The sequence below is a fragment of the Trachymyrmex septentrionalis genome, unplaced genomic scaffold (assembly GCF_001594115.1).
Source record: "Trachymyrmex septentrionalis isolate Tsep2-gDNA-1 unplaced genomic scaffold, Tsep1.0 scaffold44, whole genome shotgun sequence".
Classification (NCBI taxonomy): Eukaryota; Metazoa; Arthropoda; class Insecta; order Hymenoptera; family Formicidae; genus Trachymyrmex; species Trachymyrmex septentrionalis.
This window is the reverse complement of record NW_017305611.1, coordinates 96,024-111,784: the sequence shown is the minus strand read 5'-3', so window position 1 is coordinate 111,784 and position 15,761 is coordinate 96,024. Positions and strand designations below refer to the sequence as shown.

The window sequence follows — 15,761 nt, the reverse complement described above, 5'->3', positions numbered from 1 at the left end:
TTAATTTTTATATAAGTATATAATATTTAATTTTTAGAACAATAAATATGTCAATAGATATAACATTTAATGTCCAAGATCCGCAAAGTTAATTGACATTTTACGTGAAACAATTTATATAAGAACAATTTAATTACTTAATTTTTACTTAATATTTTATTTTTATATAAGATTTGTCGTTTTATATAATTTATAATAATAACACTTACAAAATTGATAGAAAAGCACGTCAGATTCTTTGTGCTCTCTTAACATTGTCTACAAAAAATCGTTATTCCAAAAAGAGAATTGAACAAACGGATGATTTCTGATTTCGTTGAGAATTCATTGACAACTGTTTTTATCGTTAAAAGAAATATTACTTTCAACGTCGGAAGTAAATCGTTATCGATCTGATGTTTTGCCCTATAAAAAAGATCTTACGAGTAGTCGTTTATTTATCTAATTTGAGGAAAATGGTTGCATTGAGGCCTCTATACATTTGGCGCATCGTCAGCGTTAATATTATTTTTTGGATCAATTAATTTTTAAGTGTGTGCGTTAATAAATTATTTCTTTGGAAATCGTCGTTAAAAGTGTATTTTGATAGAAAAACTATTATGTATTTTGTGCTTATAATTTCCTCGCAATTGAAATGAAAAATTTTTATATAGTATCTTTATATATAACGATGCTGACAAAAATATTTCTGTTAGCATAATAACAATCGAGATTTATCAATTAATATTCAGTGATAGAAAAAATTACAAGAAAATGTGAAATATTTCTAAAACGGCTACATAAAATAGACATCAAAATTGCACGAATAATTACAGACTGTGCCTCAACAATAACTATCGTAATAACAACAAATTCCAATAATATCGTAATGAGTAATAATTTAATAATTATTTTAAGCCTTGTGCTTTAACGATTGTTACATAACGGTATATTGCTCTTCGAAAGACAAAGTTTAAATATATAATTGCGTCCAAATTATATAAATTCAAAGCATTAAAATATAATACGTTAAATATAATATATCTAATAATCTCAGCTGACGATTTAGCAGAGATAATATTCGTTAGTCTGGTAATTATTATATAATAGTGCAATTCTTAAAATCTGCAAACTAGTATATATGTATAAGTCGTTCTGTATCATCTTTTAGCTGTTAGACTCCTCAATTTGACGTATTCTCAACAAGCTAAAAAATGAATACTTATTCCGGAGAATATTTGGTTTATATAAGTAATTGATGTTAGTTATTTAACATTGCAAATAAAAATCAAAAGAACACAATACATTAATGTGATATTTAATATCTAATTAGAAGAGTAAAATAATCGAAAAATGTCAATGCAGTATTCCGATTGTTTATTGAATGGTTTTTTATCAAAAAAATAGACCTATTGATAAAACATGCGATCATAACTATAAATGACTTATGAAGAAATTGTTAACATCAAAAATAATTAGAATCATTTAGATCGATTGATAAAGATTAAAGTTATATATTTTATAAAGATTTTGGAAAATAATTTTTGGTTTATAGAAAAAAATATTTTATTTGATAAACTATCAAAATTCAAAACGATGAAATCGTTATTTTTCCAACATGTTGCGCCTTCTTTTTCAATAATTACTTTCTCAATAAAAATTATTAATCACTGTAGGATTAATCGTATCATTACTCGCTCTGTAATTTTCTATCACATCCACCTCAAACGCATCATAGCTTCAATCTGATCAAGTATTGGATACCTACGTAAGACTCTTGATTCTTCATTTTTATTGTATCCATCTTCTTACTTAGGACAAACCTTATTTAGAATTGATCATAAATTTCGTTTACACGAACGAAATTTTCTTCGATTTGTCAGCAATCGCAATTCTCGAAGAATATTCGAAGAATCGATATTTCTCAGTCGTCAGAAATCCAATTAGGATTCAGTATCCTTGTATAGTTTATTCGTTCGACATTAGCTGCACGCTGTCGTCGGCCGATCGAAGTCGTCGAACTTCCGTCAAGGAACGAATCGGTGTCGGGTGTAATAACGAGAAGGGATGAGAGTGCCGATCTAAGATAAAAAGATAGCATATGGAAATAATTCGAAGTGTTTCAAATGTATTGAGTCATTATACAGACAATTTTTCGTTTATAGAACAATTTATATATGATATGTAAAATATAATATAATATACACAATATATAGATACTCTCTAAAAACTTTTAGAGTGAATCTCACTCTGAAGAGTGAAATCTCTCTCACTTTCAAAAATTAAAAATTAAATTCTTTTTAAAGACTGAATTTTGAAAGTTGAATTTTTACTCTTTTACTTCAAAGAATTTAGACAGTTATACATTTATTTATTATTATCTATTTAGTTCATGTTTATAATATTTATAATTTATACGTAATTATGTAATTATATATTATTTATAAATAATCAATATATGTAGTTATACATATATTATCATATACTCCGTTATTGATTAGATTTTATCAGCAGAATAGAAAGCTACAACTTCCGGCGATCGCCCACTTTCAGGAACCTTAATTTAATCGGGTTAAAAGTGGAAAGAGGCAATATACATACATTGATATGCGCGCGCGTGTGTATGTGTGTGTATGTGTGTGTGTAGGAAAGAGAGAGAAAGATATCGCGCGTGTCTAAAGTCTACAGTGCAATGTCAAGGTTGGACATAAGTGTGTCTCATGAATCGATTTACTGAAACTCTGATCTATATTTTCACAATATCATGTCGGCATAATTTCACCTAGACATGCAAACACTCCCGTTTCTCTCTTCTGATTAAACAATATCATTTTCATATTGTCTTCTTATGTCCGGGAAAAAAGATTATATGATGAATATATTATACATATATATAATTTTATATAATTATATTTTTAATTATATATGAAACATTTTTTCCCGTGTGATCAACATTATTAAAAGAAAGAAAGAAACAAACTTTCTAGTTATAAATATATGTATAAATAAATAAATAGTAATTTTCCATCTAGATGTCTTTTAATTTTTTGTTAACTATTAAAAGTTAGTTTTAGTTAATTTTTTAATTTGTAATTTTTTAAATGAGTTAACATATTATATTTTTAACTCTCTCTCTCTCTTATCTTTTTATCGTAAAATTCTTACTTTTAATATCAACTGACATTGAATAATAATTTTATATAAAATAATATGTAATTCATAATTATATTACAAAAACATCAATTTAAAGGAAAAGCAAACGTTTTAATTAAATAAATATTCATATATAAAGAGTAACAAATTTCTATTATAATTTTTAATTTAATTTAGCCATAGTTTTTCTCTGCATAAATTATTCTTAAAGTGAATGTGCATTGTATATCCTAAATATCCTCGTTAAAATCCTCACCTTTAATATCAGTCGTCGTCTCGCTTCTGGAGAGCTCATGGTCGTTACCACGATGCGAGGGTGTCTTTGACGGGCTCTTGACTAGAAATGTCGCATCATTCTTGCCTGGGGTGATACTTTCATCCTGATTGGGAAACTGGAAGGCCGTGGAATTGGGCCATGAAGCCGGGGGTGGACTGCGTACCAGGTGCTCATGTACCTGTGCTAGTGTTAGCGGATCCGCGTCACCGTATTCCTGAAAATATATATCTTTTTATATTTCTTTTTGCGTTTAAAAAGAAGTAGGAAGTGCGTCTTTCAAAAAGAGTATAAATGCTCTCAAAAACGCGCTTCTTTCTCTTTTTTTTTCAGAAAAGTTGATTCGTTTTTAATAAATTTTTATACTCAAATAATTTTTATACACAAGAATTATTCAATAATTTATTTTTATTTAAATTCTGCTTTCAAATTGTAAGTACAAAATGTACAATAATTTTTCCATTAAAACTTTCAAGAATTTATTGAAGGAATATCTTAACTAATATATGTGCACATATAAAAATTAACAATTTTGAAAAATTGATAATATTATTTACTTTAGATCATTTGGAGCAGATATAAAAAATTTATTTTCTCATCTCTAAAAGTTATGATAATTAAAAAGAAACTATTATTATAATGTATATAGAAATGGATCTATAATATTTTGTTAAATTCGCAAAAATTTAATGCGAGATCTCACCTGCGACATTAGAATTGCATCGTCAGACTCGGACTCCTCGATCGATTCCACGAGGCTCTCTCGGCTTGCTAATACCTGCATATAATTAAAGAAAATTTACGTCAATATATATTACACAGCAAAATCGTGTAAAGCACCATTAAGAAATAAAAGAAGTTCATTAGCAATTCAATTTTCTTTCTACTTTCTAGTTGGAAAAAATTTAAACAGCCAATCACAAAAATTAACCAAAGAAATTATAATTTTGTTATATATTAAATTTTTAAATTCTAAAACACTGCATTTTGTATATAGAAATCAAAAATATACATTTTTCAAAATTAGAATAAAGTAATGTTGTAAAGTTTTGAATCATTCAGAATTTCAGCAATTCGCAAATTGTTCAGGATTGAAAGATTTCATAAAAATCGTCTTTTTTTTTGAGGTAACGTAATCAGGCCGAACCTGTAGAAAGGGATTGTCCTGACGACTCAGCCTGAGTGCCTCCATGTCCTGATCAATGTTACGCGTTCTACCGGGTGTCAGGGTCAGAATTGAGTGCGAGGGTGATGGCTGACAGGAGACAACGACGTCCACTGCTGTCACACTCAAGGTCGACGGAATTCGCGACATCGTGCTGTCACTCTCCGAGCCGTTTCGACGACAAGCATTGGTAATAATTGCTGTAAGCAATATTGCTTGTAATATCGATGTATGCAAATGCCTTCATTAACTCGATATAAAAATCTCGCAATGAATGTATATAATTTATTATCTGAAATATTATTAATTGAGTAGATGGAACGTTCGCGATTGAGCATAATTTATTAGGTGGATTTTCATCTTGCTAATTACATTTAAATAAACAAATTTAAATAATGTAAGCGACCTTCGAAGTAAATGCCATTAATTAACTTTTTACAATTTTAATTAATAAGTTGCGTGTGAAAAGGCAAATATCATGAAATACCTATTTAATTCCTATATTGAAATTCTTTAACGAGATATCATCGTTTAAGAACTATTGCGTTTTTTGTCCAATAAAATGTATTTTTTTAATACTTTTAATTTTAATTTAATAAATAATAATGATAAGAATAAATTAATGATCGATAAGAAACCAAAAGCTCCACAGATTTTCCGGGTTACTAAATAATACTTAGAGATATTTTAAAGCTAAGAAATTAAAGCTAAAATATTTTATAAAAGATCAAGTGATATATCTCACCAGGAGTCTCCACCCTGGGCGTTCGTTCCATCTCTTCGTCTTCATTAATCTTCATCCCTACCGCCAGTTTTTTCGATTTAAACAGATTCGTTAAGAAAGCCGCTCCTTTGCGTTTCACCCGATCATATCTGTACACGCTTTCGGACGACACGTGTATCATAATTCGTCTGTAAATATAACGTGGTGTAAATAATTACAACATCGTGTAATTTATAATTTAAAATATAATGCTGTCATCTTCGGACGACATATATCATTAAGATAATATTTCATTTGTCGCACAATAAATTTTTCAAGCGTATTAATTGGCTGTAGGATAGAAAAGTTATTGGATACTTCTATCTTGTACTCAATCAATAGGCTTCAAAAATTGTCGTATGATAAATGTAATTTATGTACTAGTTTTACTCCAGCCTTTATCATCTGAGATTATAATAAATATAGTAGGTAATTGAATAATTATCATTTTGTAACGTTATATATAGAATTGTGCACAAAATTATAGAAAATTTGTTTAAATGACAAATTGTTTTACTAATCAGGCATAAATAAAAATACTAGCATAATAGAATATTATGAATGTCTATAAATCGACAGAAAATAAATGTGAAATCAATCCATAACAGTCATATAACCAAAGAGTTAATTTGCATATTGTTCTCAAGTTGATACAAAGAACTGTATAATAACTCACTGTGAATTGTAACGTAATAATTTTATATTGCAAACAATACGTCAGTAATATTTTAAGTCAAAGCGATAGATGTAACAACTTACACCACTTTCACTTTTAACCCATCAATCGCCGCAATTAAGCAGCCTCATAACGATTAAGCATCACTTCCGAGAATTTTTTATCGGAGATAGTTCAATCTTATAAATATACATACATATATTTATCAAAAACTGATATGAGATAACGATAATAAACAAACCGTGTTTCAAATCAATCGCACTTTCAAGTAAAAACTCGATGGAATTGAAATCGTTGTCAGATTTGCAAGCAACATCGGATTTACAATCCGAGTAGCAGCATACTGCCAACTGCAGCTACGGAAGGGTGTGCACCTACTCCTGTGCAAGAACTCGCGCAGCTGCAGTTACTAGCAAGTAGACAGAGCTTGCGTGTGACAGGGGTGGATAAGGAGGGGAAGGTGGTGAAAAAGATGAGAGCGACGAAGTCCTTAAAGAGTGAAGCAAAGAGTGACGTTATTTTCTCTCTTTTTTTGTTTGTTTGATGGACATCTTCACTCACAACTTAATTAGTAAGATATATGGCTGTCTAAATTAAAGGATTGAGGTGAAAAAAAGTGGACTTCGTGAAGTTTGAATTTTTTAATTAGGAATATAAAACGCGTCACACGAATTTCAATTTACACAGTTGATAAAATATCCAAATTATAAAAATTACAGATAAGTTACAGATTCTTTATTAAAAATTTTAAGATCATGATTACATATTATCTATCACGTAACTGCAGCATGATCACAACACTTAATGGTTGAATTTAAAAAATGTACAATAAATTGAACATTTTTAATCAGTCTTTAAGGAAAATATAAAATGATCTTCTCTTACATGAATCTGTATATATATATATATATATATTTGTGTTAATAGAAAATGAAAAATTTCTCAAATGCATAGAGAGATTCGAAAGGTGATATCAAATCTTCTAGATTAGTTTTTAGAGTTCGTAAAGCAACCAATTATATATGGGGTGATTGAAGAAGACGGGTACTTTTCCAGGAGTGCGTCGTGTCGTTCGATCGATCGCACGAGACTCTGCTGTACAAGGGGTGGTTACAATATATGCTACAATCAGTCCCACGTATATAATGTGGCCAGTTACTAACAAAAAATTAAATTAAATAAAATTACGATGTGACCCCTCTCACCTCCCTCAATAATTAACAAATTATAGCATGTATCAGTGACGGATCTATAATATATATATATATTGTACATATCAACATGAGTGATGGCTTACCTCCGAAAGAATCTTGTAAAATGTGATTACAATTCTCTTGCTATTAATATTACATATTAGTTTCAGTTCACACAAGAATTGTAAATTATAAAACACTGGATTATTTTTACAATTTTAAATAAAAATTTTAAATGAAACATAAAATTAAGTTCACAATAAAGTTTCTACATTGAAGTAATGTATCCTTGAAACTAACTCAGAAACTATATTTTCTTATTTATTTAAACTTTTGTTTATCTCCTACAGTCCTCCAATGTTTCAAGGATATAACTTATATATACATAATCAATCAGGAGTAACATTAACTTTTTGCTGTAGAAACATTATAAACGATGAAACCTCTCAAATGATATATGGTTATTAAAACTACACGTGGTTAATCAATCAGATAAATCTGATCAAAATAGTGAAATTGAAATTTCGTCCAAACGCCTTCCAAGCAATTCGTTCACCATTTCGAAATTTATAGCAGATCAGAATCTCGATGATTCTCGAAAACAAATTTGCAAGCACCCAGAGATAATTAACGGAGCCATTTCACGCTCGTTGTAAACACCATATAAACATCGCGATCACTGTGACGTTTGTAGTCGACGATTACGAGGGACAAAACGGAACTCAATTAACACTCGAAATACAATGTATCGTTGAATTACCTGAAAACTCGCACACTTGCGACGATGCATCCTTGCGTTACGTCGCGTTGCAAAGCGTCGCGACGCCAACGACACAAGGGTGCGGCGCACGCGAATTTTCCAGCCGGCGCGGCGGCACGCCGGTCCTACTCCAGAAAATCAAAGGAAGCCGGCTTATCAGTAACGCGCGCGCGCGCGCAACTCGGAAGAGGAAGCAACCCTGATTTTCAATTTAGGGTAGGAGTGATCTGAAAATCAGATATAATCTATAGACATACTCCTTTTCTTTTACATCCCCTTTTTTCGCATAAATCATCGTGAATTTCGATTTAGCTCAACTAATTAATATGATGAATTGCTATATCTAATTAATGTGATTGTATAGATGTTTATAGCGTCGACATCCCGAATTTGCATACTTAGAGTATTAATTAGATTGCGTATGAAAAGGACTATTTAAGGGAAGTTAAGAATGAAGAGAAAGTTTGAGGTAGATATGCCGATTTATTCAAATCATTTGCCTACCTGAAAATTTCGACAAATTGCAACATTAATATCTTGTAAATTAATGTTTAATTGTGGTTCCTAAATCAACACACATTATGCGTAAAAATAGCATTCGTACATCGGAATTAATTCGCCGCAAGTATTATTTCTCCAGAGATAATGTCGAAACTCACAAATATCTCATTAAATATGTAATAATTTCTAAAAAAGTTTGATGCATTATAAAATATTCTTTTCTTACATTTGAGATTTAAAATCAGAAGAATATAAATTAAAAGATTGTTAGTTAATTGTTTTATTAAAATATTATTGCAAATATTATGTTTCCCAATAATATATATTAATAAAAAAATTTTATTTTTTAATCATTCATTTATACGGAGGAAAGGTGATTTATGGCGAAGCAATGGCGTACGAGTGCCTTCTCTGCTGCGCATAAATACTTATTTAATATAAAATATTGTGAAAAAATTAAATAACAAAAGCAATCGACACGAAATAAAATGATACCTCGTAAGTACGAATAACAAAGTTTCTTAATAAACAAAGAAAAAAATCTTTTTCGTCAAAAAAAAAAAAAATGAAATGCACAAAATTTCTCCTTCGTAAAATAAATTAACATTATCGTTTCAATTTGTTTAATGAGGCGGTAGAAATACGCTAATAGACGGTACGATCCATCCTCGTATACTTACAGCAAGCAATCAGCAACACTCTCGAGCTCAATAACAATAATAAGGAATAATAATCATAATCATAATCATCGTTCATAATAATAATCGTCATTATTTTCGTTAACGATATGTTAGCCTAGTCCGTATAAACACAGCGACATCGAAACATCGTTTATATTATATGTAGAAATTAATTCATATTTATGTATATAACATACATATATATAATATATATATAAAACATTTGCAAAAAAATCACAGTTACTTAAAACACCTTATCTTCCCACACTTTCTTTTTTTTCAAACTCTCTTTTTCTCTTTCACACCCTTTCTTTTTCTCTTTCTTCCTCTCTCATTCCGCTTTTTTTTCATGCGCATATTCGTTTTTTCGCACCTATTTATAGACGTATATCGCGGGAATAATCATCCGCTTTTAGTTATATAAATTAAAAATTAAACAAAAAGGTCGCAGCCAATTTCGCAAGACTGTTCATGTTTATCTTCAAAATACATTCGCAAGATTTGTTTTATAATCGAATGAATTTAGCCTTTTTTGAGTGTCAATTATTTAAAAACTATCAACAATAAGACAATTTGTAATATCTAGTCGAGATTTGTAATATCAAGGTTAAAATAGTCAATTTTTAAATAGTCAACAAATTCTTAATATTTCTTTTAATAATTCCTGACGATCAATTTTCATTATATCATGTGTGTGTTGCGAATTCGAAAATTCTACAAAAATAATTTTTTTTCCGCAGGATATATACACCAACCTCACAAAAAGAAAACCAAAAAACAAATCAATTAATAATGACTTCGATTAGACATGGAAATAGTTTCGTGGAAGAAAATCGTCGAGGCAGTGGCACAACATCGATGTAACAATGATCAGGATTTCTTAAGTACTATTCGCGATTTCACAATGTCTTCACTATTTTTAGATCAGAGCAGATGTCTGATTTCTAAATACTGATTTCTTTTCTGCAAAATAATTCGCAATGCTGAATATAATGCGGAAATTTGTCAGATTGTTTTGTATTAATTTATATCTATATAAATTCTCAAAGTTACGAATCAAATTAACATATTTTTAATGATTTTTTAATGTTTTAATAGTTCGCAACTAAAACTTGAAGTTTTCTCAATATCAGAATTGTAAAAATTAGTTTTTTGTTAATTTTTAACTACAAGAAATTTTTTTTATCGTTTAATATATCTTTTTTTAGAAGAAAGAAATATAATATATGCTTTTTAGTTATTAGATTTTTTTAGGAATTAAAATTCACCCAAGCTATTATAAACTCGCTTTACAATTATCGTTGCTCAAATATCAAACAATTGATTGTTTAATTACACGGCAGTGTTGGCACAAAGCGTAAACATTGGCTCTTTGTCGAAGAAGGAAAATTTACATTTAAATACAGTCCTAAGCACATGTAAATAAAGCGCATTTGTCTAGCTAGATCTGCGACTTGTATGGCGATCGTCGGAAATAATAATTGATAAACTATTCAATAATTTTTACACATTTAATCCCTCAAATCGCTGCTTCTCTTTCATCTCGGAAAAAAAAAACCAAAAAATGCTACAGATGAAAAGTAAAGGTATATATTTATATATATATAATAAACATATATTATTATATACACATAATAAACCGTCATAATTAATGTGCAGTCTGAGAGAGTTGCGCGATATGAGTCACACCGATCAAGATGTTTGAGAGATTAAGCAACAAAAGAACCTCAACAAAAACCCTCACAGTAATAGAAATATTTAGAATATAAGTATAAGATTTTGCGCGCTACCGTTCGCTTGATAAGCTGAGGACAGAAAAGCTAGTGACAATGGCAGTAAATGGAGGTAAATGTTCGCAATTCGATTCGCAAGAAGTCAGTCGACAGCGCAGACATTGACCGACTGTGTCAAAGAATAGAAATTTACTTTAACAAAAAAAAAAAGGTTTTGCTGCTAATCTCATTAATAAAAAAATTTTACAGAAATTTTTAGTAGTATAAAACAAGTTGTAATTTTTAACATAAAATTGTAGAAAAAATATAAGCGAAAATGAAAAAAATATCAATAAAAAATGATTAATACACGCCGGCGCGTGTGGTTTCAAGCGATTGATAGCGAGACAGATGGTTGACAAAACATTGATTAACTATTTCAATAGTGCTAATGGGTATGTACAAAATTTCATATGTTACACGACAATTCCAATCCATCGTTAATTCAAGCGCTCGGAGAAAGTCAATGTTGACCTACAGAAGTGACATATAAGAAAGTTATTTCTTCAGTCATTAGTATAATTATCTGCAATAATTTTTTTATCACAATAAAGAAGTGTACCACTCGTTGAAGCCTATCAAAAATTCCATAGTTTCTATTTTTCAGAAATTTGAAATGATCGCGAAGAAAGCGATTAAAAATTCCTAAAATCTTTTAAAGTTCAAACGTTTAAATTTATCACAAATAAAAAATTCATCACTAAAGAAAATACGAACAAAAGTTCTTCTAAAAGAAGTGTACGTTGATGAATTTTGTTTAACAAATTTGAAGATTATTAATTATATATTGGTCAGCACTCTTTTTGCCGCGAGCATTTCAATTATCACGGATGCTCGTTAAAAAGGAATGGTTGTCAGAGAACTTCTCTTAGGAGAGGACGTTGACTTCGCGGGGCGAACCGCAGACGTTCAACACGCTGCTGGTTGAATTAGGCGTGATTTGACTTCGAGCCTCGTTTTGGGCCTGCCGTATTGCCTCCTTATACGGGCCACGCTTTTTTTTATTATACCGTGTCTGGAATTAGATTCACAACTACGTCAATATTTCTAAAAATTGTTACTTTACTGTCACTGTATTATAAAACTAATACAGAAAATATAAGATATGTAAATTCCAAATTTCGTATATCTATCTTTCGTATATCTTTTGTCATTTGAAGCAATTTTAATCATTTCAATTATTCATATTTTACTTATTTTATTACTTACTATATTTATTTTAAGCATTTTATTCATTATTATCATTTAAATGAATATACCTTAAAGGTTTCCAGAAAGGGACTTAATTGATCACAGGACATCAGCGAACTGGTTGATGATCCGTACCAAGCCACATGAGCCTGAGGACCCGATGAGGTACCGTCCTCCTTGCAAGATACCGTGATACTTAGCACCTGCACATAATAAAATTCGATAATAACTGTGGATGCTAAATTAATGCTAGTTAACTAAGCAAATAATTATTGTAATTTATGTTATATAAGGGTATTATCAGCATGTTTTTTAGAACATTTTGAGCGTACCTTGCCGGGCCACCAAGGAAAGCCGTGAATTTTGCCCCATACAACGTCACCCACGTCCATCCGTCTGCCATTGGTAGTAAGACAGTGCGCTACGGAGGTGGCAGCTAGACGCATAACCAGAGGATGCGACTGATGAGGCGGAAAATCTGGTGCAGTTTCTACTTCCGGCTCATGTTCGCTTAACTCGTCGCTGCTACCACCGGAACTCTTGCAGCCAGAGGACGCGTTGCTCACGGGATAATCACAACGCGCGTACGCATTTGTGTTCAGCCTCTTCAGAGATATCGACAGCTTCTGTTTCAGGCACTGCTCCTTAATGGCTCTATAAGACTCACCGCCGCCCGGTAAAACATTCCAATTCTGTGGCTGCTGCTGCGACTGCTGTTGCGGGTCTGTGGAATCTAAACAGGATTGTTCAGAATGCGATTGTTCCTGTTGTTGCTGATTCTTGTGCTTTCTGCCCTCCTTATGTTTCTTTTTATGTTTCACTTTGTGCTTCCGGCGATGATATAAGAGCGGATCGTACGTAGGGTTATATCTAAATAATTTAAAATAACGATAAAAAATCAGTAAATTTTTCAAAAATAGTACTTCTTAAATAAAAATTTTTAATACGCAGAGAAATATTTTATTATACAATATTTAGTTATACAATAAAAGTTATTCTTTTATAATATGCAATCATATACACACAATTATGCGGTGTATTTTTATATAGAGGAAATTTATTAGATAGAGAAAAGTCGTCAATACTGATATAGGAACAGATATTAAAGAAATAAGTATCCTAAAGAAATACTTTATTTCTAGAAATTAAACATTGCATTTTATTAATACTGACAAAAATATTTTTTATTTAGATAATTAAAGAAGTAAAAACTCACATATTTCACATATTTTTGTGGCTTATTCCTATATAAAATCAACTAAAACAAATTTCACAAATATAAAATTAAAATTCTTACGATTTTCATTCGCAAACTGTGTAGTTTAAATGATAATATTAGATCGCTTATATGTTCCTTAAAACTGTTTGTTTATATTTTTCTCTATCTTATTCTTCTTTTTTTATAATATAATTTTAAACATAACATGAGGATATAAACTGGCACATCATAAACTGACACTGTAAGACAGACCATAAGCTTAATCTTTATGTATTGTAGCATTTTTGTGTAAAAAAATCTTATCAGAGCTGAAAGCTCTCTTGTATTTATAGGGACTTAAAAAAAAAATTGCCGGATGGAACAATATAAAATATGCGTATAAATCAACAAAAATTTTATACATAGAAAAAAATAGTATAATTGTCACAACCAGAAATAATGATAATTTTCGCCCATCAATACGTTTAGCTGTAACAACCGTAAGATGGACATATCTTTACAGCCATAACCATTAAGATATGTCAATATTACGGATATCATATACAAGGTATCCCATTTTAATCTATCATTTCAAATATCTCTTGAACAGTGCATTTTAAGGAAAAATGTTTCAGACAAAAGTTTTAGGACTTTGAAGGGGACATAAGATAGTGCCATTGTGATTTGATTTTGGGTGGGGAAGAGGAACAATCTGCAATGACCTTGATCTTGATTCCAGGTCATGATCCTAAGTAACATTCAGAGATTTTAATCGTCGATCGGACACCTTGAGTAATGCTAATGCCGGCGGCGCTGCAAGTTGCAAGCCTTATAACTCGAAAAGTTCTTAATGAAAATGAACTTAATTATAGTGTTTGGAAAGCTCTCGATGTAAGCTATAAGAATACATAATACAAAATGGGAGGTTCCGTTTAAAAAATTCAAAGTGACTTTGCCCTGACCTTGACGACACTACCCAAAATCAAACCAATGGCATTATCTTATGTACCCTTCAAAATTCCAAAACTTTTGTCTAAAACATTTTTCCTTAAAATGCACTATTCAAGAGATATTTGAGGTAATCGATAAAAACTTGTATACATTAACACTCTGTATATATTGTAGTTCTCATAACCAAAAAATATATTGATAAGTAATAGCAATTGTAGCCGTTTTTTCCGTGTATCGAAATGAAAGAATTCTAGAAATGCTCATATACATTAACTTGTAAGTATTTTGTATGTATAATTGAAATAATTTATATATATAACTGAAAAAGAAAAATAAGAATATGTAGTATTACTGTCTATATTACGTCAGTTTTTAAACTCATTTTGTAAGATGTTTATTTTTGCTTTATGAAAATTTAATTATTGCAAATTTTTGAATAGTATTGTAAAAGAAGTTTTATTTTTAACTTTTGTTTAAGAAATAGTGTCAAAGAACAAAATAATATGATGGTATTGGCGACCTCCCTCTATACATATTGCCACAAAAAAAGAATAAAAAAGGATTAAAAGGTATTATGAAATTCACAACCAAATCACGGATTCTTTGGATTTATATAATTTTCATTTATTTTTACCTCGGCGATCCATTGCAAGGCGACCTCGCTGGTGAGACTCCGCCTAACATCTTTCTTCTAGCCTCTTTCTTAGCCTTCTTCAGAGCTCGTTTTGCCGCCTTTGCGCTGGCATCTTTCACCACACCACCCTGCTTTTGAGGATCCACCTGTTCTTGCCCATCCTCTTCGCCCTCATAATATTCGCCAAAGGATCTAGGCAGTTCCAGAGGATCTCTCTCTTGCTGAGTGTCATCAGCGTCATCCGTTTCCTGTTCGTACGCATCAGGATCTTGAGGTTTCGCGGGTATTTTAAGAACAGTTCCTTCGCCTTGAGCACCAAACGAGATTTTGATCACCGGCGTAGTCCTGGCGATTCTCGTGGGATCCTCAAACACTGATTCATCCCAAAGATCCTCCATCGAACCCACTGAACGCTTCTTCCTCGGGATTCTACCAGTTTTCAATCTCATCGTCGAATCCGCAGCCGCGAAAGTTTTCTTGTCCTCCTCTTCGGGAATTTTCGCGCTCTCTACCGACGAACTGCTAAGTCTTCTCGGCGTAGCGCAATAAGCCGTTGAGGGATTATTGTCGCATTCGGCAGTGGACTCCACCCGTTCTTGTGATGTCAATACGTTTCTCAAGGACATCTCCTCTTCATTTGTTACAGGCCAATGTGAAGATTGCACGCTCGCCGCGACCTTAACCTTATCTGAAACAATAGTTTAATCTTCGATACGAGTTCATACTAAGATATTGTCAATTAAAGCTCCTTTAGTAATCTAAAAATTCGAGTCCGAAAAACATTTTCTAATTTTCAAGCATTTATTTTCGCAAAGGATTAAAAATATGTATCTTCTTTATACTTTAAACAAATATATGTTACGAAAATTGA

General features: G+C 31.0%; 2 protein-coding genes across 4 annotated transcripts in view; both read right to left on the bottom strand.

Moving 5' to 3' along the window:
• Nucleotides 1-1,604: 1,604 nt before the first annotated feature.
• On the bottom strand, nt 1,605-8,079 carry LOC108751369. Of its 3 annotated transcripts, none has more exons than XM_018491490.1 (6): nt 7,964-8,079; nt 5,317-5,483; nt 4,554-4,771; nt 4,110-4,184; nt 3,389-3,623; nt 1,605-2,060 (listed from the first exon to the last, which is right to left on the bottom strand). In XM_018491490.1, exons 2-6 carry the CDS (start codon nt 5,474-5,476, stop codon nt 1,948-1,950), a joined length of 801 nt encoding a protein of 266 aa, XP_018346992.1. In that variant the 5' UTR covers nt 5,477-5,483; nt 7,964-8,079; the 3' UTR covers nt 1,605-1,947. The 3 variants fall into 3 exon arrangements, with proteins under 3 accessions (XP_018346992.1, XP_018346994.1, XP_018346993.1); XM_018491492.1 differs by lacking the exon at nt 7,964-8,079 and adding an exon at nt 7,308-7,340; XM_018491491.1 differs by lacking the exon at nt 7,964-8,079 and adding an exon at nt 6,094-6,155.
• A 3,581-nt stretch (nt 8,080-11,660) lies between these two features.
• Nucleotides 11,661-15,761, bottom strand: part of LOC108751459 (PWWP domain-containing protein 2A-like) — a 12,594-nt gene continuing 8,493 nt past the window's right edge. Inside the window, exons 4-7 of the mRNA XM_018491674.1 lie at nt 14,891-15,578; nt 12,440-12,977; nt 12,176-12,310; nt 11,661-11,931 (exon numbers count right to left, since the gene is read on the bottom strand). Of these exons, the coding sequence (XP_018347176.1) occupies nt 11,785-11,931; nt 12,176-12,310; nt 12,440-12,977; nt 14,891-15,578 (1,508 nt within the window). The 3' untranslated portion in view covers nt 11,661-11,784. The remainder of the gene's footprint in view (nt 11,932-12,175; nt 12,311-12,439; nt 12,978-14,890; nt 15,579-15,761) is intronic.